This window comes from Dermacentor albipictus, chromosome 2, assembly GCF_038994185.2.
Source record: "Dermacentor albipictus isolate Rhodes 1998 colony chromosome 2, USDA_Dalb.pri_finalv2, whole genome shotgun sequence".
Taxonomy (NCBI): domain Eukaryota; kingdom Metazoa; phylum Arthropoda; class Arachnida; order Ixodida; family Ixodidae; genus Dermacentor; species Dermacentor albipictus.
The window spans coordinates 108,524,148-108,551,855 of record NC_091822.1 but is presented as its reverse complement, the minus strand read 5'-3'; the positions used below and the strand labels follow the sequence as shown (position 1 = coordinate 108,551,855).

Genomic DNA, 27,708 nt, shown 5'->3' with positions numbered 1-27,708 from the left:
TGGGGGTGCGTTAAAGAACCCCAGCTGCAAAAAAAATTAATCCAGAGCCCCCATTATGGCGTGCCTTATGAGATCGTGGTGTTGGGATGTAAAACCCAAGAATCAACTTTTCTTCTGTCTTGTGTGCCTTGACTGTTCCAGTTAACGCAACACTGCTTCCTTGTGAAAACTTACAACGCAAAAGAATACAGACGCACGTAGTATACAGAGATAAAATTAGCACTTCAACAAAAGTGTTGCTGGTGCCAATGAGGGAGGGGGATAATTATTTTCTGAACCTCTTTCCAGTTGTCCCATCAAGTTCCTTCTTTCTTTTCTATCAAATTCTAACCATTTGCACTGTAATAAATAAATAACGATTTCATATGCTGGTACGTTGTTAAAATTATCTATACCGCCTATTTGTGAAAACGTTGCTCATGGCCACCACAACCTGTGCATGACCTACGTACATCTGTAAAAGGCGCGGAACAGAAACGGCCCTGCTGCCAGGCATTGCTGACCGCAGACAGTCGGAATCTCTCACGCGCCGGCCGAACAAAAGCATCCTGCAGGTACGTAAATTAACCTACGAAACCACGTGCACATACTTTCGCGCTGTCAAAACCTGAAGCTCTGGTAATTACTCGCGTGTCTGAGCACACCGCGTGCTTGTGTCGTGTTTCAGCAACACGAACTTTCAACGTGCGCGCGCTTTACGCCTTTAATACGCCTTGAATAATGGTGCTTTTCTCTATTCCTTCCGCAAATCCGACACGACATTCTTAAGGCCAGTTACCGACTGACAAAGCAAGATCTAGATTGAAAAAACTGCTCCGCAGGACTCGAACGAACTTTTCCGCGGATTTCCTCCCGTAGCGTGTTAGCCGTCGTCTGCTACGGCAGGCCCACCGCCGGCGGCGCCACCGTCGAGGCCGCGCTGAGCGGAGGAGGAGGGAAGTGAATGGCGCTACTTTGGGAGATTGAGGGGCTTTACGCCAGCCAAACGTCGTGATCGGCACGGGCAGAGAGATAGATAGTAATCTAAACCGGGAGCACGGCGAAGCGTCGTCAGGGGAGAGGGAGTCCCGCGACGCGCCTGGCAGCGGTCCCAATGCGCGCGCGGCGCGCCTCCTGTCGGGGCAGCGCCGTACATTGAGAGGAGGGGGTCTTCTGTATTTGCCGCAAGATGGCTCTGCGTGTGCGGAAAGCGCAGAAGAAATGCAGCGGAAACGCACTTCGCAACTCGTGTAATTGTGACTTCTGTACGTTACATGTTCATAATTACCGATATACACCGCAGTATAACTTTCCACGGCTCGTTTCGAAGGCAACACCGCATTCACTAGAGGGGCGTTTGCACCGCTTGGAAGCATCGAACTCGTGGCTGAGTGAGAACTCAGCCACGAGTTCGATGCTTCCAAGCGGCGCAAAAGGCTAGGGCTCTCACACCTGTTTTTCAAGCAGCTAGTAAGCAGATTCTTCTTTGTGCGGGACCAAACTGATGTGTTTTTGAGAACTGTGATCCAAGCACGATTGCAGGATTATCTATCTGACTTTGTCGTGTCATTTGTTTCTTTTGGAGCTGGACCACTCAGTCCTTATTTGCGTGAAGTGGTTACTTCTGTACGCCTGCTCAAGGCAAGGTTCTCATATGAATACTTGTGTGATGTCACGAAAAAGCGTTTGTATTCTGATATCCTCGATGTATTTTTACCATTACCGGTTTACCGAGCTGCCTACAGGCTAGGTCCTGAGCGCGATGTGCTAAAGCGCGTTAAAAAAATGCCAGTGAGACCCTCTGCTAAAACGTTCTTTTTTCAATTACATACCGACACTCTCCCTGCAAAGCCATGGTTACAAAGCAAAGGTCTTTTTGTACCTTGGTCGGTAAACTGCTTAATCTGTAATAAGCCAGAATCAATTGAGCATATTTTTATTGACTGCCATGACGCCGTATTTCTGTGGGACGTCCTACAAAGAACACTTAAAAAAGAATTGCCGATAAGCCCTTTTGGAATCCGGTTTCTTCCACGTGCAGAAACAGGGGAAGTGCCGAGTGATATGCTAATGCTGCTTTGCATGCACAGCGTATGGAAGACGAGAATGGACATCAGACATTGTCATATACAGGCTCACTCAGCAAGACACTATTTTGTTGAGAGCATTATATACACACGCGACTTGTTCAGAGCACTATGTGAACCCCCGGAATGGCTTCCTGTACTAGACCAATTGGCTTCTGTGAAGCCCTTCTAAACACCTTACACTGGCCGAGCTGTGGCTGGTGTTTTTAGAATATGTACATGTCGTGTAATTGATCTTTTTGTTTGCGTTTGTGAAAAGGCAATAAAGAAAAAAAACTCGTGGCTGAGTGGTAGCGTCTCCGTCTCACACTCCGGAGACCCTGGTTCGATTCCCACCGGACCAATCTTGGAAGTTGCTTTTTATTTATGAAGCGCCTGCCGTGATTTATCGCTCACGGTCAACGCCGCAAACGCCGACACCGACGCCGACGTCACCGGCTTTTCTGCGACACGAGCTCCTTAACGCTATCGCGTTAAAACCAGAGCCGCCGTGGTTGGCTTTGGCGTTAATTGCTCTGGCAAGCACGAGATCGCGGCATCGAATTTCGGCCGCGGCGGCCGCATTTCCACGAGTGCGAAATGCGATAATGCCCGTCTACCGGCGTGCACGTTAAAATACGCCAGGTTGTCGAAATTAACCTGTGCTCCACGACGGCATGCCTCATAGACGACCGCACGCCAAGTTTCATCCTAGACGCCAGCGCTCGTTTCTCCCCTGGCGGAGCGATTTCATCTCCAGCGGGGGTTTCCGTCGCCGCTTCCCTTCACGGTCGCGCCCGCGTTCAGTTCGCGCTGCGCGCGAAACGTCTCTTGTTTGCGACGGCACCTCTTCGGATGACCGGAAATTATTATTGTGTTGTTAACTGTCACGACAGCAATGTAAACATGAAAAGGTTGATGCCACCAGTGAAATTCTGCCGATTCACAAGAAAATGGTACGAAATAAGCAGACGACAGACATGGATTACTGCGGTGCGCCGAGCGAAGTAAAGATCTGGCAAACGAAGCGAGCTCGTTCATTGATCCCTCCTGAGTGTATGACGGTTTCTATATGTAACCCACGTGAAATTAATAATTACTCGGTACATAATCCTTTTATTCATATAAAAACTTTAAGTTCAACGAGCGCTTGTCCTGTCTTCTTTCTCGTGTTTCGTTTGTGTGTGCGCTGCCCAAGAATGGAAACCACGTCTGTTGTATGCGCTAGCAGTAGCCGAAGTTCACGCGTGCCGAGAAATTGAATATGTGCATGATGCATTGAACATGACCGGAGTTCATTCCCGCTTTACCACTGCACCGATCGATCGGGTTACTGGACGATACACACCCGCGTCTTGGTCGCGCCGGCATTGCTGAAGCAGGAATGATTAATAATACTTTCAACTTCCGTCTCTTGAGTACTGTTAAAAAATGGCCAAGCTGTCTACATTGCTGCCTCTATTCCATATTGTAGGAGACGTACTAGTTAAAGTTGTGTGCGCATGTCGTACTTGTGCTATGCAGCGATATATCTTGTTTATTTCCGCACAGTGTCGATAGAAGTCCGTTGTCGCCATCAGATACAACACGGATTTGTAGCAAACATAATGTGAGAAAATGCAAAAATGACTTTAGCTCGTAGGTGCCGTAAGTATGTGCCGCATCGTATGTGCTGACGATTTTTCCGGCGGCACATACGATGTCGTTTCCAATTACCTGCTCAGCGTCACTTACATGGTTAAGCAGACGCTGCCCTTTCGCCGCATTGCAGCCATAAAAATAATCGTCAAGTGTACTGATCTTCTTAAAGGCAAATATAGCGTGTGCAGTTTGTTTCAGGGGAAAACTCGGAACGTATTGCATCGCGATGCGGCAAGCAATGGATTCGTGCGGCGGCAGCAGCTCGAGCAGGCGCACACGCTTGAGGGGCGGTGTCGTGATCTGCGTCGTCTGCTACGGCGGCGGGCGCTGGCCGCATTTTCGGGAAGCGTGGTAGTGTCAGGGGCAGTGCACCGATTTCATCGGTACTGCGGGAACTGAGCTGATATTGTTTACTAAACGTCGTGCGTCGCCAAACTCTGATCCTTCATTGGCGATAATGGAGTTCCACAAACTTCTTTTGACAGCATGGTTCATTTAGCCTTTCGAAAGGCCGGAAGTACTGAGCGTGTGCACGTATATTTCTTCGCTGTGTGTGCTACCGTAATGAGCAGCGACAAAACGCACCAAGATGTGCGCGCAACGTGCTCAGTCTTTGTTTGACTCGAAAGGAAAACAAAGCACTCAACAATGGGAGTCGAACACGGTGAAACAAACGGACACGATTAAATGAACGTTTTAGGTTCAGACAATGAGCTGGAAGTGATTTTTTCTCTATAATCTTTCGCTACACCAGACAGACCCTGCCCGCCGGTGGGGAATTGGACACGTCACGCTCGGAACTTCAGTTAGTATCTCGTCATGTCCCCAGCGGCAGCGATGACAGCGCTCATCCTGGAAGGCAGTGAAGTGTAGAATGACTTGATCAGGGATGTGTTCATTCGCTGCACGTCTCAGTCACTGACGATGGTGGATCGAAGCCTATCCTCGGGCGACTGATAGAGGGGATGTTGCGCCAGCGATACTTTCAACGAGCCCCAGACATTTTAAATGATGTTGGCGCCCGGGGATTGAGGCGGCCGCTCCAAGAGAGTGACTGCGCGCTCTTCTAGCAGTTCTTGCACAGCACGAGCAGTGTGGATCGGCGTCCTATCGCGTTAGAATATATAGTCGCCTTCCAGAAACGGGCCGTCAAGAATGTATGGAATCAGTACGTCGTCTATGACTGCCATGCAGCGATGAACTTACATTCGAGGCGTATCAGTGGGCGTCGCGCAACGCTTAGCAAAGAATACCGGCTCCTTTCACGCAGTAACGATGTGATCAGCACCCTGCACCTGACAGTAGAACGTTTCTCGACAATGCGGCCAGCGTGCGCCGCCGTAGCAGACGACGCCGTTCAAGATCCCGCCCCTCGAGCATCTGCGCGAGCTGCTGCGCTTCGAGTTTTCCCCTAAATGTGAGAGAGACTGTACACCGCCCTTCGAAGGAAATGTCCACGCGCACACACCGCGCGCGGCGCGAGACGTGCCCTAACACGCGCAGTGCAGGAGGCAATCAAGGCGGCGCGAACGAGATGGGAGAGGGGTACCACCGCTAATAGAATTTTGCTCCGCATGCGGCGCTCTCAACGCCGGCGCAGCAGCGCCGCTCTCGGTGCCGTTCTCGTCTATAATCAGATTGCGGTTTTGGTGCGTAAAACCTCGGACATTAATTTTTTAAGAAAGAAAACGAAACTTTGTATGCTGTTTGCTTTGATTGACGATAAGTAGCGGTGATGTTGGCGGCTAATGTGTAATTATTTCGGCGTTTAGCTCAATACGAGAAGGGAGAGTTGATGTTACACGTTACCTTGCATGAACCTTGTTTGCTTGAGGCGTTGTTGTGCGTCACTGTTCCTAACATCTGAGAGGGTTGGGCATTATCATTACCTCACATGGCACATCGCATTGTGGCAGAAGTGTTAAACTTTAATTGCATAATGAGGCTGTACGTAATTCAATTATTATAATTGTATTTATACATTGTATACATACATTCGCGGTCTGCACGACGTTTCACTGCGTAGCGAAGAGGCTCCCGTTCCGCGCGACGCTTCTTTCGGACCTGTGTGTCGTCGACGCCGAGTTCACGCTTTGGAGTCATTTTGCTGGCGCGTGTTGACGTGCTACTTCTGCATACGTGGCCGGCCAGCGCGCTGTCGAGACGCCAGCTCCAAGCGCTCTCTTCAGGCTACGGACGATTGTGATGTTTGCACTATCACAGCCCTGCACGCGACCTCCACAGCCCGGCACCCGCATTTTTGCCGCATAGGTAAAGCAGGCACAGCACGTGCCATACGCACAAACGACGCAACCAATGCAGCGCTGCCGTGACGGTGCCGGTCGGGATGCGTAAAACTAAGGGATGTGCGGAGGCGAGCGTCATCTGGTGGCGTTGCAAGAAAGCCAGCCGCACGCGCGGCAAGGCCATCGCAGCAGCAGCAACGCGCGGAAAATTGAAAGGAGATGCGCAGAAAGCTTCGCTTTAAGAATCAGAAGCGCTTCGATCGCACGCAGCGAGAGTGCGGTGCTTTTCTCTCTCTCTCTCTCCCCTCGTGCGCACACAAGATCTCTCGTGGCTCGAGTCGCGCTGCACGTACAATGCGACCTTCGGTAGGCGGCAGTCACGCGGTCGAGTAGCGGCAGCATTCACACAGAACACGTTGGGAGCCGATGGAATCAACCAATAAACAAATCACTCAAATCTTTATTGACTACAAGTAATTAGAGAGAAAACGATACAGGGTAAGTTTTAATCACGTACATAGTGGAGCTCATCGAATTCCACAGCGCTCAAGTTTCGACAAGAGGAGACGTTACACACAGACAACAGTGGTCGAGCCAGCTCAGCAAGTTTTGCATTTGAGGTAGTTAACATATCCCTGCAAAAAAAAAAATCGCGACAATACAGGATAGAAATCATCTAGCACGTTTTTTGCTGCAAGATTCGACACCAATCAAACTCGGCGCGTCAGCGAAGTTTAGATGCCAACGTAAATGGTTAACCGCGGGATGCGGGCGAGGTCAGACTATATGAATACTGCCACGATACATCGTTCTTGCCGCCAACTTGTCGTATGCGTGGTCAGGTGTGGGAGAATATTTTTTTTATGCCTCAAGTTTCTCTGCCACCTTTTAAATAACCAGCTTTAAATATATATTCTGAAAATTATGCCCCCTCCCGCTCATGCAGTCCATACATTAACGAGAAATGAGCACAATAAACATGGACACTTAATCGAGTTCAGATTCAGCAATAGCTTGCTTCGCTATTCTTTCTTTCGGTGCGCAATCCGAGAGTGGAACACGTTGCCACAATGGCTTGTGAACTGTACGTCTATTGACACAGTCTCAAGCAAAGCTGTCCTAGTTTATTTACTCAAGAAAGATGAATCGAGTTCAGCAGTTCCATTTTGCTTAGTGTAATTATTTTTACGCTACCAGTTTGCTTACCTTTTCTTTCTTTTTTTCTTCTCTGGTGACTATTGACTAAATTTCTAATGTTCACTACACATGCGCCCGTATGTACTACACAAGTTCCCCACTATATATAGCCATTTATTGGTTTACCAACCCCGCAGCAGTATTGGAAGCTAGCAGTAACGCCGAATAAAGTATAAATAAATAAATAAATAAATAAATAAATAAATAAATAAATAAATAAATAAATAAAATGACAAGGCGGTATCAACGCAGATTCTAAAATCTGTCTATTATGCTGTAATACTCAGGTAGACTGGAATAAACTATTTTCTTAAGCAATATCTTCTGCTTTATGCGGCTTCTGCATTAACAGGAAGCTTTACGGCTTAGCTTCTATAAAGAAACATTGTTAAGTAGAAATCGTTTTGACCGGCAACCGCACACTGCATCAAATTTGATACGAATTGTGGCATTAAAATAAAGAATAAGATAAAATATACCGACTGTGGCGAACGGTTTTTTTAGGCTGCCATATTTTACAGAACTTGATGGAAATCGGGAAAATTGAAGAGAAATCACGTATCAAGTTTTCAACACTGTAACTCGGCGATAAAAAATCGAGATTGCAATTCTGTAAACTAGCACCAATTGAGACATTTAAAGCCGACCGGTAAGTTGTGAGCAGAAGTATTACAAAGCCGATCGAAAACAGTGGAATAACTTTACGTAAGTTGTAAACTCATATATCAAATTCGCTCTAACATTTGCCATTCGCGAAACTGGGATATCTATTTTAGTGCACAGTTACGGATTTGTAAAGTTCGTGCCTCATATTTTTTAACACTTCATACCACTGACCATTCTTTGTAAAACTAGTGAGTTCTTAAATCGATGTTTTCCTTGCTGCTATTGCTAGAACCTAACTTTCTCTCTCAGTTACAACAAATGTAATTCAAGTCGGTCTAGCGGTTGTTTCATAAAAGGACTCCTGCGTTTTACATGTATATCAATAGGCACCAATGGAGTTGAGCCCGAGCTGAAGCTTCTTCTTAATGCAGCTTGTTCTTCATTTCTTCAAGATGATGACCTGCGTTAGCGTTAAAGTTATTTAAGATTTCAATGCGCACTTCTAGTTTAAGTTCGTCCAATCTCGTAGTGCGCGTTATCAGATGGCGAAAACCCGCAGGTGTCGCTGCGCATCCTGCTGGAAGAACTGGTGTCCCTCCGGCGCCAAAATGGCCGACTGCAGATGGTGCACCAAGAAGAGGAGCATCATCGGCGGCAGCAATGTCAACAGCAACATCAGCAGCAACAGCAGCACAAGACCAAGGACGCCGCTAAAGACACGGTTAGCTCACCTTATAGAGTGCTAATATACATGTGCCTACCGGAATGACACATCCCTTCGTGTAAAATTGTTGGGTCTTTGTTCTCGCGTACATTCTGACTACTACTCTCACAAAAATTATTTAAACAGTATTGAAAAACGTTATAGAGAAAAAGAATTCACATCTCCGAAGATTCTTTTCGCACACAACCAACCGTAATTCTTGGAAGTCAATTAGAAGACGGCTAAAGTACATTAAATATCTTGTAGCCACGTTTTTATTACTATTATATATATATATATATATATATATATATATATATATATATATATATATATATATATATATATATATATATAAAGTACTTTGGTATAGAAAAACTTGCTGCCGAACCCCTCTCACGATGGCTGTCGATGGTAGTGCTTTAGCATTTGATCAATATAGCGACACAACGTATTGCCGCCGTCGAAACGAGTTATGCAAGAGGCGCGTACAGCAGCGGGATTCCTCTTTCGCGCTTCCCTAAGAACACTGGGCGCCATCTAGCGCCGCGTAGCCTGCCCGTGGCCCGTGGTGCGTGCGAACGCTGACAAGCGCGCCATGCGGCAATCAGGCTTCTCCGCAACGCTTCTTTCTAGACGCGCACGCTGCGCCTTCTAGTGGCACTGCCGATAAGAACGTGCGTGGCCTCCGAGATCAGAAGCGTGGCGCTCCGTTGCCCGCGAACGCTGAGAGTTGTTCCCCTCGCTTGCCGCACACCCAGTGGCACATACTCGGTGACTCAAGTAGGCGAGAGGTTCATCGAAGAGCGGCACATACGCAGTGCATTCATGGCGCAGCTCGCTAAAGCGTTGGCGTGAAAGGCGTTCATTGAAAGCAGCGCATTTGCGGCGCAGCCTGCTGATGCATGGGGTTGCTGTCCTTGAGGAAAACTCTTGCGACGTGGATTCGATTCCTCCCACCATCGGAGAAATTTAAGGGATCTTTTTTTAGTCGTTGTAGAGTGGCCCATTCCCAGTGGCACACACCTAGTTACTCAACCTGACGTCGAAGACGTTGATTGATGAGCCGCACGCACCTACCGGCACATACCCAGTGACCCGAGGTTGGCATCAAAGAGGTTCACTGAAGACCAACACAGACCGAGTGGCACGTGTACAGGGCTCCAAGTCGACGCCAAAGAGCTTCTTCGAACAGCGGTGCCTATCCGGCTCCGCATTTGCAGTGATTCCTGTCGGCGTGAAAAAATGTCCGTAGAAGAGGGGCGCGTGTGTACACATGGGCACATACTCGGTGACCCAAATCGATTCGATGGTTGGTTTCGAAACCTGTTGCCTCAGCAGCCCGGTGAGCTAACTATTCACCCGCTGACTACCCAATGACTACGGTAGGCTGGAAAGCGGTTAGATACATAGATGCAGACATCGATATATTGAAGGATATCCAGATAGACAGATACGTAGTCCCCTGAAAGTGCGTGAAGTACCTTAAGAATGCTAACGCACTAAAAACAGACAAACAAACGTACCAACAAACAAACAAACAGACGAACGAATGAACCATCCAACAAACAAACTGCTAGCAAGAAAAAAGAAACAAAGCAAAAGAAACAAAGAAACAAGCAAGCAAGCAAGCACACAAGCAAAACCCGCCGTGGTGGCATAATGGCTACGGTGTTGCGCTGATAAGCCCTAGGGTGCGGGATCAAATCACGGCGGCGGCCGCGTTTCGATTGGAGTGAAATGCAAAAACGTCCGTGACTCGTGCACTGGGTGCAAGTTAAAGAGCGCCAGGGGCCCTATAACGGAAATCTATTCCAATTGTTTTTTATTCCAATATCCTGACGTCAAATTTACGTAACCGCCGACTCAAGCATCCTGCGATGACCCGCAGCGTTGTCTGAATGGCACAACCAAACGATGTCCTCCTTTACAGGAAGTCACTTTTTGTTTGCTTTAAAAACGAATAACATTGTCTACATTCAGCAGTTTGTTTTCTCTAATTGGTTGACAAGAGGCGAGGAGCAAGCTTTAGTGGAGAGGGTTTCGATGGGGCCTGTCCCGCGCAGGGACAATAGACAACCGGATGAAGAGGGGTGTGCCGGCGGCTGCTATTGGTCGGCTTCCCCTTCTTGGCTTGCCTTGGCTGATCGAAAATAGCGGGGAAGTGCAACGGAAGGTTAATTAATGCCACTGAAACGAATGCTCAACAAAGAAGAGCTGGCTGAGCGATCTCGTAAACGTGCCGAAAAAGCTCGATAATGTTGTACTATACCGCGTAAATTTTCTTATTATATGCGCAAATAAATCCGTGCTCTCCGGCAAGTGTCAGTAGCCAATGCCTGAGTGATCGGCGGGCAGCCATGGATCTTCTATTTATTTCGGAACGCGGGCAGTATCCGGCTATTCAGAAAAAAAAAATCGTTCTTTTTCTGCATACTAATGCATCTGCATTGCGTACACGTCACTTTCACACGGTGAGTTTCGCGGTTTTGTGACGTCGCATGACAGACAGGCGAAGCGGGTGCATCCCGAAAACTTTTGGCCAATAGCAGAGTGCTAACGGTGAAAAGGTGTCTGACCAGAAATAATTATTTTTCTTTCGTTCGGTCTAATCATGCATAATCGATGTGCACACGTGATATAAGATGGGGAGTTATCGCGGTTTTCGTGACGTCACGTGACAGAGAGGAGAAACGATGGTGGCCCTAAATTTTTTGGTCCAGTCGTGAAGGGCTGATTGCAGAATTGGAATAGAAAAGTTTGAAAGAGCTTTGCGTTATAGGGCTTCAGCTTGTCAAAATATTTAGGAGTCCCCCACTACGACGTGCCTCATAAGCATTTCGTGGTTTTGGTACGCAAAATCCCAGAAGTAGAAACAAACAAAGCCATCAGTCAAACAAACAAACAAAAGACGACGCAAGCATTACAGCACGCAGTTGTCACATGCATCGCTGCCACGAATTTTCAGTTTTGAGCGAGGCAGCAAGGTCATTTAGTGGAACGCTGGCTCACCTTTGGTTGTGACTTTTATTAATCTGCATGCCTGCTGATATAGCGCGTGTGTCAACGACAGCTGGCCTCAGATGACTAAAAATGGGGGATTCGAGAGGATGTTTTATTGGAGAATCTTTACAACAGCGGCGAACTTCAGGGCTCGCGCGATAATCGCCAATGGGATTATCAATTAACATTTCACTAATCAACCTTCTAAAAAAATGACTTTAGCGGGTGCATTGCAGTTCCAGTAAAAAAAGAAAAGTCAGCCAGTGGTTATGCACGACACAACCCGCTGCTAGAAATTATGTGTCGCGCAACAGTTTTGAGAAATAAGCACCCAATGCCTGAAACGAACGGCAGATCAACCCGCCGCGGTTGCTCAGTGGCTATGGTGTTAGGCTGCTGAGCACGAGGTCGCGGGATCGAATCCCGGCCACGGCGGCCGCATTTCGATGGGGGCGAAATGCGAAAACGCCCGTGTACTTAGATTTAGGTGCACGCTAAAGAACCCCAGGTGGTCGAAATTTCCGGAGTCCTCCACTACGGCGTGCCTCATAATCAGAAAGTGGTTTTGGCACGTAAAACCCCATAATCTAACGGCAGATCTGTTCCAGACAACATGCTTCCGCAAGGGAGAAAGACTCGGTACACCGAACTCCGTACCGCATTTGAATGTTTGAATACGCCAAGAAAGTTACATAATTTTCAGGTTTCGTATAATTTTTCGCAGTTCTAATATTTAAGTTGGAAGGTTTAACATAAAAGGCATGCGCTGTCGGTGTTTTGTTTCATGACATTTGTTTGTGGGCTGTCATTCTCAAAAAATTCCGAGTGATAACTTTGTCATGAATGTGAGACAAAGTATGAGCAACTTTAGTAATAGAATGGTGTGGCAATATAACCCGCATATACCGTATGTCACCTAAATATATCCGGAAATTTTCGCTCACGGACAATGACAACGACGCCGACGCCGTATTTTCTGCGACGCGGGGCCCCCAACGACATCGCTTGAAAAACAAATAATGCCGGCAGTTGGGAAAAGAAGAAAAGCGAGAACGGCGGCTGAAACGGCGCTTAGAATCGCAGTCTACCGGGGCAGGCTTAACGCCGGGAACTATCAGCGGTGGTTAGTCGAGAGCGCGGAGGACAGTTAGGAGAGAAGAATACAAATGGCCTAAAAAAGGAAATCAAGAATTCAAACAGAGCTGCGGCATTTAAAGCCAACGACTCGCTTCCTCGTGACGACTGTCACCGCTCTAATTTTTTTCTCCTCTATCATCTGCGACCCCGCCGCGCCAGATGGCCCGGCGAGATGTTTCTTCAAGCTTCCCCGTTTTTCTTTCTTTCTTTCTTTTTTTTCTCCATTCGTTGTCATTATTACCATTATTTCGCGTGTCACGCCGCCGACAGAAAACACACAGCAACCCGCCCACCGGCCAACGACGCATACCGCTTTGAAAAAGATACTCGAAAAAAAAGAAGAAAAAGAAACCGGCCTCCGCACTGGCAGCCAGTCGGTGTGTGTGTCTCCCCGGCGAAAGGGACGACGCCGCGTCGCGGAAGCGAAACGACCTCGAATGAACCCGGCGCATGCAGACTTCCGGGCAGCTTTCACTACGCGTCGGGAGCGTGTGTGTCTGTACGTGCGTGTCTCTCGAGTAGCCGCGTGCTTGCCGCCGCCACTGCGAAAGAGACGCGCACGTTGTTGACGCGGCGCGGGCACGATCGGCATCTGCCGCTATATCGGTCAATGCCGGACCGGTTCCCCGCCTCCGGCGGCCCGGCTACTGACTTTCGCCGCTCTTCTCTCTGCTTGGCCGATGCCGCTTTCGCTTTCCTTTCTGCTGCTTGTGCTGTTTGGGCTTCGTTGTTCCACGCGTCTTTGCAGACTTTTCACCGGAGTTTATAACGCTATACGAATTCCAGAGTGAAGGCAAATGCGACTGGGGCCGTCAAGCTGACTACGTTGGCTTTCCGAGACGCGCCGGTTTTTTCGTTCGTTCCAGTCTGCAGCGCTGAAGATGACTGTCTGTCAATGAATACACACGTTACCGCTAAAGACGGCACCGTGCGTCAGCATATTTATAGGCACAGCGGGCACCGATGAAAACGTTTTGCGTCAGTGAAGTTGAGCGAGGCACGACGCCGTCAGTGTTGTTGGTTGTACTTGTTGGTTGTGTTGTTGGTTGTACCTATACGCGGGTCATTCACTGGTGAACCGTGTCTTCCTCCGTACACAACGTCTTCGACACTATAGTGGGCGACATGCCTTTGCGGAAACGTTCCTCCTGTGAATCCTCTGCGTCCCGTGCCTCCCGCGCGCCCCGAGCAACGAAGACGCTCTTAACATTTCTGAGAGACGCTGGTCGCAACGAGCTATTTTAACATTACACGTCGTGATGCACGTGTCTGTTACGTCTGCGTCAAGTGACGCATGTCTTGAGGGTATGATTTCATATATCGTCACATTTACCTGCAGCAGCATGGCGCCAGGCAAACCTCTCCACTTTTCAATGAAGTCTATATCTCTCTCTGTTTCTCACCGTCAGTCAGTTCACCTGCATCTTTAAAATGACACTGAAGATAAAAATGATTTCTTCTGCTTCAGTAATTACCTTTCTACAACACCGAAAACACCACTCTTACCACCATATGACGCTTGGTAAGCCAGAAAAAGCGCAAACACGAAAGACGGGTGGTGACGCCTCCTTGACGCTCCCGCACCTGGTCGCTGTGTTGTCATGAATTTTGATGGCATGTTCTAAAGCTTAATTACATATCGGTACAGGTTGACTACATTGTGTTTTAAAAGAACCAAATATTAAACATGGGTAGTTTCGGGAACCTTTACTCAGCCAACGCGGCCCAAATGCGAAAATATATTTTGGAATTCCTGACGTCACACCGACGTACCGGCGTTGGGGTTTCGGCGCGAAATTCAAATGCTGATACATCAACCTTTATTTCCTTATCTAATAATAAAAATAACATTTTGAAATGATTGCCTGCAGGGTTCTCGAACAATGCCTTATTAGTCTAAATTTGTTTGGTGTGTCGCTTTAGTGTCCATTTAAGTACGCTGTGTGCTAATTATGCTGTGGCCCTGAGTGGCGCTGGCTAAAGCGCCCTGGGCTAGATCTAGCGCGCATAAACATCCTGGGCAGCTTCATGGCTGTCGCAGTATCGCAATTGGTAGGACAACGTGCGCGTAATGCGGAGGTCGTGGGTTCGTTTCCCAACGTCGACAAGTTATCTTTTCGCCCGCTTTCATTTCGCTTTTGTTCATTATTTTTCCACGCTTCAATTTCAACCACAGCTAATTATTACCGCCTATACTTTCCCCGTTCGTCATTAACAAAAATCGAGCGCTTCTGTTTCTATTCTTCTCGTTATGCTTCCTCGTATGAGGAAAGACGCTATGCACCAATGAAAAGTATTAATTGTGAAAATTTAGGGCCTGAGATAATTGAAGAGGCCGTGTGCAGCTCATGCGTCATGTCTTATCCGGGCTCAACTGGACCTGTGGAACTAATATTTTGGGCGCCAGGCACATCGTCGGAGAAGTAAAATTGTAGATAGATATATTTTCCGAGATTTTTTTTTCGCAAGGTTAACTTGCTGCGAGCCAGCCATTGGTGCCCACAGACACCACAATCCTGCGATAACTTTCTAAGTGGTTATCTGCAGTATCCTCACTACGTTATTAATGACTGACATTCATATCGGCGTCGTAGCAAACCAAGAGCACCAAACGTGGCTTTCGATTTGATAAATTCTGTAATCGCTTATAATAATTTTTCAGTTTCAGCCATTATAAAATTTTATAATTTCATAACCGAACGAAATGAGGTGGCTTATACGCCATTAGCCTTAGCTGACGCGGCCTATAGACGAAATAAATGCCACCAAGGCACGCTGGTGCCCCGCTTTCGCTTTATTGCTGATGCGTGACGGACCACTTTTGAGGTGAGCCGTGAATCCTCGAGGAACGCTTTTCGTTCTCAGAAGCGCCAGTCGGCTTTCTTTTGTTATATGGCTATAGGGGGTGTGCGAATATTCGAAAGTTTCGAATAACGAATCGAATAGTGTCCTATTCTATTCGGTGTTCGAATCGAATAGTCACTATTCGTAAACGCGAATAGTTTTCGAGTATCTTGCGAACATTTTATAGTCCCAACTGCGCGCAGTTAAACATAAAATTGGAGCAAAACGATGATTAGCTTCATCCACGCAGGCATAGCTTGTCCGCGTGCATGGTGACCTAAAACGCGAGAACTATACGTAGTGGATCAGGCTACGTCGCTCAGGGAGTCGGACTTTCCCGGCTATACGAACAGTCATGCGCATGCGAACAAACTGCTTATCTGTTTTTATGATGTTCCATTTGCGCGTTTAATGAACAGCGCTTCATAATGTGTAATGTAGTGACTGGGACTTGCTAACGTTACGAATACCGGGATGAGAACATAGGTGAACACAGTGTTATATTAATTGTGAAGATGGTGGTCCGTTATTCGAAAAATATCCGAAAAGTATTCAATTCCATTCACTGCTGGCACTATTCGATTCGTATTCGATTCGCCCCTCAGAATTGCAATTCGCGCACCCCTAATTATATAGCGCCACTGCGTGGCTTATGGAGACTTCCGAGTTGAGGTGTGCTGTCGTCATAGCATGAGCCGTTGAGCTTCGAAGTTCAGCTTACCACTTACGAGGTGGGAGAGAGCAGATAGAACACGTGCGCTGTGGTCTTTACGTGCCAGGCTCAATATCAGCTAATCGTGAGGTTGCACGAGCTTAGGTTACGGAGTCGATCGTTATGCTATAGGTTAGCTTAAGTTGGGATAAGCCGTATCAAAACTAGGTTAACCTGTAGCTTAGTTATCACTGGCAAAGTTCTTTCTTTTTTTGTAGTTTTACAGGTTCCACAACAATAATTAGCGAGCAACATTTTTGACAGGTGTCTTACAGATTATTTCCTTTTCTCGTATCGCCCGCAATCTCTTATTTTGCCAACACCCGTCTGGAGCACAGTCTCGCTCGGGTGGCTTTGTGCTCTCTGCTGGTGGCCCTGATTTGTCGTGAAGCAGAAAACGCTCTAAGCTCGTCTAATCTCTCAGGCCGAACACTGCTTAGGCGCCCATGCCGCCTCCCCGTGAGGCGAGCCAGGCATGCGTATAACCGTGTGAACACGCTGCGAAAGCCCAGCCCTCGAAGGACTTACCTGCTGTGCACCCGCTTGCACGGGCGTGTAATACCCCTGTCACACGGGCACCCGCGAACTACATTGAACTCCTTCGTCTTTAAGCCAATGGAGTTGCGCTCCCTGTCACACGGTCTCCCTTGCGCCAAGGAAGTTCAATGGAGATTTTGGGCGAAGGGAGTTCGGCAATGACCATTACGGTTGGATGGAGTACTCTCGTTCCCAGGTAGCTACAGTTCCGCAGAGAAACCACGCTAGTAAAATCGTCGTAACTGGTTAATTTAAAAGTTTTAGCACTATTATTTTTTTTGCCTTGAGATATATGCCACATAATGGAAGTTTAATTTGTTTTTAAGCGCATCAGTGACTGTACCCTCTACACCAATACTTCGCCACGCCGCATCGGGAAACGTCGTTCCGCCATTTCGTTTGTTTTTATATGCACGCGAGCCGCACGTGGTGTCGTTCAAGCCGCACGGGTAAATTCTCCGGGTGACACGCATCAGGAGCGATCCCGGCGCATTATCGTCGCGAACACACAGACACGCACGATAACACAGCGGCATCACAACTGGAAGCCCACCGGCCAAACAACGTGACCCGCGCTGCCCACGCACCAAAGCAAACGCGCAGTGTGGCCAGCATCGCTTGCAACTTCGCTATGCTTGGAAAACAAAAGTCTTGCGGTAACGTGCCGCAAAGTTTCTCGCTGGATTTTATGTTATTACGTACTGCGTTTAAAAAAAAATACACATAACTTACTTTAACGACGACCGTATACGTGAACAGTTGCACGCGGAAGTAAGCGCAGCAGCGCCGTTTCTACCCCGTGCGGCGCCCGTCGAAAGCGCGCACTGTGCCGTGTAGCACGGCCGCAACTCCATTGCTATCAATCTCCGTTAGGGAGTTTCATGCTCAACGGAGTTCGCGGGTGCCCGTGTGACAGGGAAGTCGAACACCTTTTCGAAAATCACGATTTTCAAAGAGGTCCATATTCACTAAGATACGAGTGAGTCATCTCGTACAAGTACTGACAGCTTTTGTTTATTTTTTTTTTCGATACTCTGTGTATAGTCGTCAAAACCGGCCTTAACGCTCGCACAGGAAATACGCTGGACCGGGGTGTGGCAGCAGTGCGCCTTTCTCGGAACACGTGCGATATTTCCGACGGAAAGCACTCCGTATGCTTTCAGCTGAAATGGTTGCTTACGCTGTTAAGAATCGAAAGGACGTCCTGCCAAGGCGTTCCCGCTATAAGCAGTGAAGCTTAGGGGCGTATAGTACACTGTAGAAAGGATATACAGCTTATAATTCATAACAGCTTTGGCGTCGTGCTGTGGAAATACGGAAATACGTTAATAAACGCGTGGATTAATCGCCAGCATGTTTCGCATGCTTTGTGTTGGCGTTTTAAAGAAGTATTTTTTTAGAGGTCACTCCAATTGGGCCATTGCTTATGCACATGTTCTGTGTCTGTGTGTGTGGTCGCGCACACGCACACACACACACACACACACACACGCGAGAGAGAGAGAGAGAGAGCGTCAGTGAGTGCAAGAAAGAAACGAAAAAAGAATTAGAAAGACCCGGATGTTAACCAGCATGGAAAATTCTGTTCACGGATGTACAAAGAAAGAAAATAGAGAACGCAGCCGGTTTTAGTTTGGAAATAGAGAACGCAGCCGGTTTTAGTTCCGTTCCACTGAAAAAAAGTTCCGTTCCGTTTCTGCTCCGGAACGAAAAGAAAAAAACATGATCCATAACGGTTCATAACGGTTTTTGATTGCTCACGGAAATTCTTGAAGCACTTTAACGATAAATGCAGCATTTATTTTTCTCGGTAAGGGAATTATTAATTCTGAAATCATGATCACTGCCTTGAGTCAATGCACCGAACATTATCTCGGAAGCAGCACGTCACCGAATGTACTCGCCGAAATGCGAGACCGCTGTTCCGATAAAACGAGCTTAAACGAACATAAACGAACATGAGAATTTCAGTAACAAAGCGTCGTGCCCGTAAAAAACGAAACGAAACGATAAGCGCCTCAGCGCGCAATTCCTGGGTTTTGCTACACTGCCGATTTGCTAGTGCACCGAGCGACGTGCTTAGATAAGTGGGGCGCTCGACAGGCTACAGCTTTCACTATCTCTGCCTCAGATACACGCTTATCCGGACTCCTGGGACACGCACTAATGCTGACGTTGTATGACGTTAGTTGTTTCAGATTGCCGACTTTTCCTCTTGAACTGAAAACCGGTGACAAATATTTCTGTTTCACTCCGAAACAAAATAATAAGTAACGGTGTCGGTTTACGTTTTTCTTCCGCTCGAAAATATCGCTTCTTTTTTCGTTTTTGTTTTCGTTCCGTTCCGACACACTGGAACACACACCAATCGTATGCAACACCATCACAGCAAAGAACCATAATTAATGCTAATTAATGCTCAAGCCCTTTGTGAAGGTGTCGCGTGGTTAAGTATTGTAACAATGAATTAGTCCTCCTCCGCCGCGATGGCTTACTATGAGGTCGGCGCTCCAGAACGGCTTGTTCTAACAACGGTCTATAAAGCTCTCGTCTGCCTTACAGCATGTGCCCTGTACTGCGGTTTGCCTTTTCTCCGAGAACCAAAACAAACGTTCTCCCGCAGTGCGCGGTTAAGCGGCGACTACACTGTTCTCCAAGTCTTTTTTCTCCTTCAGCGAGTGCATTTGATGTCCACTTCTACGCACCCGCAAGGTGCGTTTTCTCTTCAGGTTATCTTTTTTCTATATAGTTTGTGCGAAAAGAAAAAAAAAGAAAGATTCCCGGTTTCCGCAGTATACGTAACGTTTGTCTCTTCCTTTTTCTTTTCAAAAGTTGCTTCAGGCCTTAAGTGCCTAGCGCGGTTGTGAAAGCGACGCCCGACGCCATTTGAAAGCCGCTAACGGGGACGGAACTGCGCGGACAAGGGAGAAATATCTCGACAGCGCTGAAGCACGTCGTGGCCGCTGGCTGCTCATTTCAGTTCGTCTGCCGAACATCACGGAGGCCGTCAAGCTGAAGTCGAGTATTGTGTGAACAGTCTCGTTGCTCCGTTGTTAAGCCATTGTTTCGTTTCGTTTCGTTTCGTCTCTCTGCTGTTAAGCCAGACTCGAGCAGTCTCTTTCGACACGAGTCTGGTCAGGTGACAGAGAAAAGGGCTTGGTGTCTGCATTGTGCAGAGAATATATAACGTCCGTTGTCACCCGATTGGACAAGTAAACCAGTGCGTGAAATTATGGCTTCCACTTGAAAAACGACAGCAATGATACGTGGCCGTGCTGGCAATGCTCCCTTTCGCTCTTCTTTCCTATTTTCTTTTTCATTTAGGGTGTAGCACAGGACATTTACAGTGTGGTGGCAGCGTCTGTGAAGTTCTAAATCAGAGGGCTCGAAGGACTATATCGACAAACGTCTGTTCCCTATCGTTCTAGTGCGAGTGGGCCCGTTTTTGCTCGAACCGCGACTTCGCAAAACCATGAATTCGCGCCGACTTGCACTGTTATCAGTCCTGCTTCACTGCGTGTTACTTTCGATCCGCGCTTGAAGGCGTGGGCAGGCTTGAATAATGAAGAAATAGGGCCGTATAACAAACAATGCGGTCACCACTCGAAAATGTGTCAAGCCTCAGCGGCAAATTGATGTATTAATCGATAGAGTTTAATGGTCCCAAAGAAACTGAGGCTCCGTGAAATGCACCCGTAGTAGATTGCTCTAGATTATTTCTAACCGCGTGCGATTCTTTTGCCATGCGCGTAAATCTAAGCACAGGTGAGGGCTATTTTTTTCCCGACCTCCCAGCTGCTCCGCAACAGAACACCTTGTCTACTGGGTTATCGCGGTCGGTATACGCATCTAAACATGAGGAGAAGACGAATAAGACGCCTTATACGGTTATTTTTTTATTTATTTTATTGTACCCTCAAGACCGAAGTATTACAGAGGGGAGTGGGTAAAAGAAACATACGCAAGTAAATAAACAAAGCAGCAATAAACAACAAATGTGATTAGTTAATTGCATCCGGGAGTAATGATGTCTGATAAGGCCGAACGAAACTTTGATTTGTCCTTGATTGCGACAACTGCACCGGGAAGGTGGTTCCATTCCTGAGAGGTCCTAGGAATGAATGATTCGTTACAGGTTCTGGTGCGGCACTGAATGATTCCAACCTTATGGCTATGGTCGATGCGAGAGGAAATGTAGGTAGGAGGTGATATTAGATTATCGCGTAGGTACGAATTGTGGAAATATAGTTTATGAAATAAAGCAAGGCGAAAGCACTTACGCCGGGCTGAGAGAGGAGCAAGCAGCAAAGAGTTTTTCATGGCAGTTACGCTTGATGTACGGCTTTAATTGCTATGAATGAAACGTACGGCATTGTTTTGGATTAGTTCAAGTGATTGAGTGAGGGTTTCAAGGTGCGGTTCCCAGATGGATGAAGCGTACTCCATTTTACTCCTAATAAGCGTTTTGTATAGAATTAATTTTAATGATGTAGGAGCAGAAGAAAAGTTTCGGCGAAGATAACCTAGCATGCGATTAGTATTGTTAATTACGTTGTCGATGTGCAACGACCAGGAAAGTGACGAGGTTATGTGGACGCCTAGGTATTTATACGAGGTTACGACCTCCAGGGGAGTATCATTAAGGCAATAGTTCGGTGGAGGAATATGGCTGCGAGTTACACGCATACATTTACATTTACTTACGTTAAGTTGCATTAACCATACGTCACACCAGTTAGAGATAGCGTTTATATCGTCTTGTAAGAATTTGTTATCAGATTTGTCCGAGATTTCACGGAGGATAACACAGTCAATAAAAGCATTATTTTTTTATTTGTACATACTGCAGTCTATACAGACCAAGCAGGTGTACCCTGTACTCAGACCCTGTACTCACGGCTTCTCCAGAGTTTAAGCAGTTGGTATTTTCATGGAGTAGGAAAAGCTCCAACTCGAGGTGGCGAAATTCTCCCTCGCGAAATTACGTTGCCACGTTGCCTCTCTCTGCGCTTTTACGCGCGCATCTTCAGGTTTGGTGCCCTCCCCTTAGTGCTCTTTTTTATTGGAGTTAAGAAGACACAGTTATACAATTCTTCCTATATCTTGTCGCCGCTTCATTGTTTCAAGAAAAATAATCTGAGAACTCTTCCTCTTCGAAGACTTGACATGGACGTAACAGATTCTGGTAACCTTTCGTATGAAGCGCTTGATTCGGGGAGTAATCCACAGGGATGCTTGCTCTGCCATCCAGGAACTCCTTATTGAGTGCAACCGATTGCCCCGGTAAATTTGTATCTTTTTCTCTATATATAAATTTTTGCACTTTCCAAGTAATCATTATTAGTACTTATTGTTGTGATTCTTCTCATGTTAACTTGTGCGATTACGCCTTTGAACTGCGTTTACTCTATACCAGTATTGAAACATTATTTTTAAACTCATGGAGCACGTCATACTTAACCGTCTCCACAATTTTGCGGAGGACAACAGCCTATTTCCGAACTCTATAATTGGCTTTCGTCCTAAACTTTCCACGCAAGACGTCATGATTCAGCTTAAACATCAAGTTCTGCACCACATATCCAAGAATGGTACCCGGGATGTCCCGGGCCTTGATCCTACAAAGGCCTTTGACAACGTAGCGCGTCATGCTATACTGGAGAATCTGCAGTACCTAGGTGTAGGCCAGAGGACCTACAACTTCATCAAAGATTTTCTCAACCACCGCACAGCGGAACTAAGAATAGGAAAACTACAATCGGAAAAGATCCCTCTTGGAAGCCGTGGCGCAGCGCAGGGATCATTCTTGTCCCCCTTCCTCTTTAATTTAGTAATGATCCGATTACCAAACAACTTAATCAGATTCCAGATCTACACTATACAGTCTGTATGCCGACGACATCCCCCTGTGGGTGGTTAAAGGTAGCGATGGAGATATAGAAACCACGCTACAACAAGCTGTAGACATGGTTGAAAAGTACGTGACCGACAAGGGCTTCACCTGCTCCCCGCAAAGATCAGAACTCTTCGTACTCAGAGTCCCTACAAACCGCAAATCCGACACTGCACCACCCCCAGAAATCACTGTGCGCGCCGGAGGAGGCGCGATCCCGGTGGTGACCACAATTCGTGTACTCGGCCTCTTCATGCAAGCTCACGGGCGCAACGGCAACACAATGCATAAACTAAAAGCGTACGTTCAACAGACGATGCGACTCATCTCAAGAATTTCCAACCGACACTATGGCATGCAAGAAGCCTACCTCATAAGGTTGGTACAAGTCTTCGTGCTCAGCCGCATCACCTATATCACCTCGTACATCTGCCTCAAAGCGGCTGAGAAAGAGAATATAGAGGGAATTATCCGGAGGGCCTATAAACAGACTCTTGGGCTACCTATAAGAACTGCCAACGCTAAATTGCTATCCCTAGGTGTGCACAACACCCTGGAGGAACTTGTGGAAGCGCACCTTATATCTCAATACGAAAGGCTAGCTCAGAGTGCCGCTGGGCGAAACATCCTCCAGAATCTCGGCATCAACTATGAGTCGATGCAAAGCACTAAAGTAGACATTCCTCACGATCAGGGGCGCCATCTAAAAATTAATTCACTCCCTAAAAACATGCACCCCGAATTCCACAAGGAAAGGAGGGCCGAGCGGTCCAAAGCCCTACATCAGAAATTCCACGCCTTCAAAGACGTAGTCTATGTCGACGCCGCAGAATGCTCAAAACGCAACTGTATGTCTCTTGCAGTGGTGGACTCCTCAGGTCAAATACGCGCTGGTGGTTAAATCCGCACCAGAAGCTCTGAAACAACGGAAGAGGCGGCTATCGCTCCGGCAATAGCCTCCACACGTTGTCATTACATTATTAGCGATTCCAGAGCAGCAGCACGCAATTTTGCGAAAGGTCGGGTCTCGGCTCCCGTAAAACACATACTAGACACGAACCAACACCCACGACCGATCCAGAATATTTGGGCACCAGCACACTCCTCCCTACCCGGCAACGATGCCGCCCACACCACCGCTCGAGGACTCGCCAACCGAGTACACGGACGGTCAGCGCTAGGATCAGACAGGGATCGCATGGTCAGTTACCAGGAAATAATTAGGCACTACAGGTTAGTCAGGGCAGTGTACCCGCCAGCACAAGAATCGCTTAACAAGCGACACGAAGTAGCTTGGAGACGCCTTCAGACGAACACCTACCCCAACCCCGTAGCCTGTCACTACTACTACCCGGACCAATACCCTAATACATGTAACCATTGTAAGAAAAAAAGCGGATATGTTCCATATTATGTGGTCGTACCCAGCGGAAAATCACACAAATCACGAAATAAGTAATACTGGGCAGTGGAGGCCGTGTTGCTCAGCTCCGACCCTGACCTTCAGGCCAAGGTCATCAAGAAAGCTGAAGCCGCCCGGGCCCATGGGCTCGTGGCTGCTTAACAACAAGGTCATTCGTCAATACCTTGTTTTCAAATAAAGTCTTTACTCACTCACTGACTCCTATCCTAACTTGGAATAACCCACGCATTTGCTGGCTCATCCACCACAGCGGGTACGAGACACATTTTCAGTGGACAGCAACAATACCAATAGCTGACATTAACGAAATCCTTAAACGATAACATATAGGCAGAGACAGTGACATTTGCTCACAATCCATTGATTTTCCATTGCACGTAATCTTTTTGTAGTGTGCACAATTTTTGTTGGGTTTTGGGGAGAACAAGCGGAGTAGGCGCATGTCTTCGTAAAATGTCGCTTTCGCGGCTTGCGAAGTTCGTGCATATGGGCGAGGGTCAATTAAGTTTGGAATCGCGCTTCCCAAAGAAAAGAATTGTGTCTCTGAAACAAGTCCAAAGCAAGCGTGCATGCGCGGAGAGCCTTATAAAATTGCGAGAATTAGCAATGAAAAAACAAAACAAAAAAGAAACGCAAGCTATCGCAAGTAAATCTAGAGATGTCCTCGAAACGGTTGCCTTCGAAGCGTTGTTCATGGTTACTCTGACGGAAGCGAAAGGGACCGTCTTGTAGTTTTGTCGAAAGCCGACGTGCGAATCACAGAGCGAAGTTGTCCGGACAGAGCTTTTTGGCTTCTGGCTAATCAGATGTGAAAATGCGAATTGCGCAGGTCGGCATACTCATGCCGACCTCCGAAGTCGTACGTGGAGGGTACGCTTACGAAAAGACAGTCTTCGCTTTCCGGAATATTCATTGTAACATGCACAGTGACACCACGTTCTTCGGGCATCACCATATGGAGATACTAGAACTAATACGTGTAGCGATGCTTCTGAAATCATAGTGCACTATCAGCCAAGGAAGCAAGACATCTACGGATATGTTTTGTGCGCGTTGCGTCGGCGAGTAGTCTTAGCTCAGTCTGGAATAGGAATTAAGAAATAGGTTCGTGTCAACACACTATCGTTCTTGCACACAGCGTTTCTGAATACAAAAATACAATGTTCTTGAATACGTACAACGTTAACGAACCAGAAGCAATTGTAGCGCGGAAGTATGGCTGGCTTGGCTGCTGCTTACCCAGCGTTTCCTTTCCTACGTCTAAAATTAGGAATATACGTGCGATACAAAATTACCTACGCCCACGATGGATGAAGGGGCTCACATATTTTATGAGCCACTAAAACTTGTTCTGCTTGTGCTTTTGCCGCGTCAGCCGTCAAGGTCCGTGATTTGTGGCAACAAGCCATGTAATCCTTAGCCATTTTCGTACGCCAAGCCAAACCAGTATGAGATTCAGCTCATTGGATGTTTTTCCTACCAATGCGTTGTGCAACCCTCTAGCCATCTGTTGCCAGCACCCACTCCAGATGTGATAATGAATTTTTTCCCACTGGGAAAATTTTCTCACTCGACTCTGCGTTCAAAAAGTGACTTAAAAGCGCGCACTGCATTATACGCGCTTTGCTCGTGGTTTTAACTTCACCCAAATAAAGCCCGAACACCATTCCACATCAAAGAAATTTAGAACTGTTTGACTGCTTTGATTTCTGGCCATGGAGAGTGCATTCGTACAAAAATAAGAAAGGTTATTTCAGTTACAAATTATTTTGTGAGCTAATTGATTTGCCATTAGTTTGCTGAAACTTCGTACTGGAGCAAAAAGTTGTAGCATTTCTGACACACTGGAACGAAGCCTCCAATGCATCAGAAATGCTACTGTGTCTTTCCCGTTATGTTTAGCGTGATTAAATCAGGATGTCTGATGTGTCAAACTCGTGCGTATCAAACATTATATGTCTGGCTGTGCGGGGCTAAAAGAAAGCTACATTTTTCTCCCACCGTACGACTCTTACTATTCTATGCCGTCTGCGCTCTCCACACGGCGCCATCGCAGGTTTCTTCCGCGTCCTGTTTCCCTAGCCCCTATGCAAATAAGCAGGCAGTTTCGCGAACTGAAGAAAGAAAAAAACGGAGAAAAGAAAAACCGAAGGAAGCTGGATTTACCTCCTGCTCGATACTTGTTTTTTATCTTAAAGCGATCGCGTCCAGTCACGTCCGGCACCGTTCTACGGAAGCACAGTTGCTTCGCCCAGCATAGCAACGCCACACTGCAGACGGGCAAAAAAAAAAAAAAAGAAGAAATCGCTGTCGCGGGAATTGTACGCTCAGCGCTCAGAAAAAAGTGGCGCTGCCACAAGGACGGCTTTCTCTCACATTCCGTAGTTGAATGAAGAGGACAACTGATCTCGGCGACTGTCGAAGGTTCCTTCGGTAGCTCTGGTAGCACTTACAGTGAGCCTCCCTCCCCCCTCCCCCCTTTCTTCTATAGTATTCTGGAGGCATAAAAATTTGGTGGGAGGAGGGCAGGGAGGCAGGTGAGTGGGAAAGGTGCTCGTGGTGCGGAGGCCAACGCAGAAAAAGCGCACGCTTTGGTGGCGTTCAATTGCCGTGGGCTCAATTTTCGCCAGCACGGCGGCGTTGCGGCCGTGCTCTCGGCCAGGGACCGGCGTTTGCCCCCATTCCTGCGAGTGGACGTAAGACGACGACGAGGAGGTGGCGAGATCGCATTGTTCCCCGGAAGGAGGGGAGTAGCGAGAAGGGGAGGGGGGAGGGGTCGATGTAGTGTGTAACCCGCCACGACGGGGGTGCGAATGAGGCGCGACCGAAACCGTGCAAGTCGCGAGACAATTTCCGAGTACCGACGTCTGCAGCTCGGCGCGCGGTGTTGTTTCTTTTCTGTTTTCTCTCGCTACAGCGCTGCGGTGGCAGTGGTGTAGCGAGAGAAACGGTACAGTGGCCCGTATAGCAGACGATACCCGACGGCGGCGGCAGTGTTTTTCGTCTGCTACAGTGGCGAGTCGTGCAACTTCGGAGATTTCAAAAGACCGGCGGCAGTGTTGTTTTGCTGCGGTTACAGCAGCCCCAGCGCTTGCAACGGACGATTTTCGACGGTCGCCGCAGCATTTATCACTTGCTACAAAGTAAAACGGAGCAAACCGAGCAGCTTTCGGAGGATCTCCGTACAATCTGCGCTCTGCAAGCTGCGTTCTTCTCCTCCGTCTGCTATATTCAATCTCAGCAGCAGTGCTTGTAGCAGAGGGTACGTGCCCCACGGCGGCGGCCCGGCGAAGGTGTCTGTCGTCTGCTACAGCGCGACAGCACAGCAGTGCGCGCTGGATTACAGCTCCTGTGTGCAGCTGTGCTCGAGGGGGGCGCCTCGTCATCGTCGACGCCGCCTGTTTGCATCGCGTGCGCTGCTTGAGTTTCGCCAGTTTCCACGCCAGTGGTCGCGGCAAAGAGGCGAGCAGCCGCTGCAGGAGAGGCAGGTGCCGTGAAAGGCCGCGTTTGTTTGCCTCTCTCTCTCGCCCTTTCTCGCGGACACTCGAGACCGCTGTTGCGTGCGTGTTGGTGGTGCCCGCGCAAAACCTCCACGACGTCTGCAACCCTCCCGCCGTCAAAGGACCTATATACTTGCTGAAGTGGGACCCTGTGGAGATGCGCTACCATCCGGGAGTGTTCCGGGGGAGTACCGATTACTAATACCACATATCGCGTTACA

The 27,708-nt window shown here is 47.8% G+C and overlaps 1 protein-coding gene across 1 annotated transcript in view; it reads left to right on the top strand.

The window, feature by feature from the left end:
- Positions 1 to 27,708, top strand: part of LOC135900734 (serine-rich adhesin for platelets-like) — a 108,028-nt gene that overhangs the window by 20,394 nt on the left and 59,926 nt on the right. Inside the window, exon 6 of the mRNA XM_065430274.2 lies at positions 8,295 to 8,456. Coding sequence (XP_065286346.2) covers positions 8,295 to 8,456 — 162 coding nt within the window. The remainder of the gene's footprint in view (positions 1 to 8,294; positions 8,457 to 27,708) is intronic.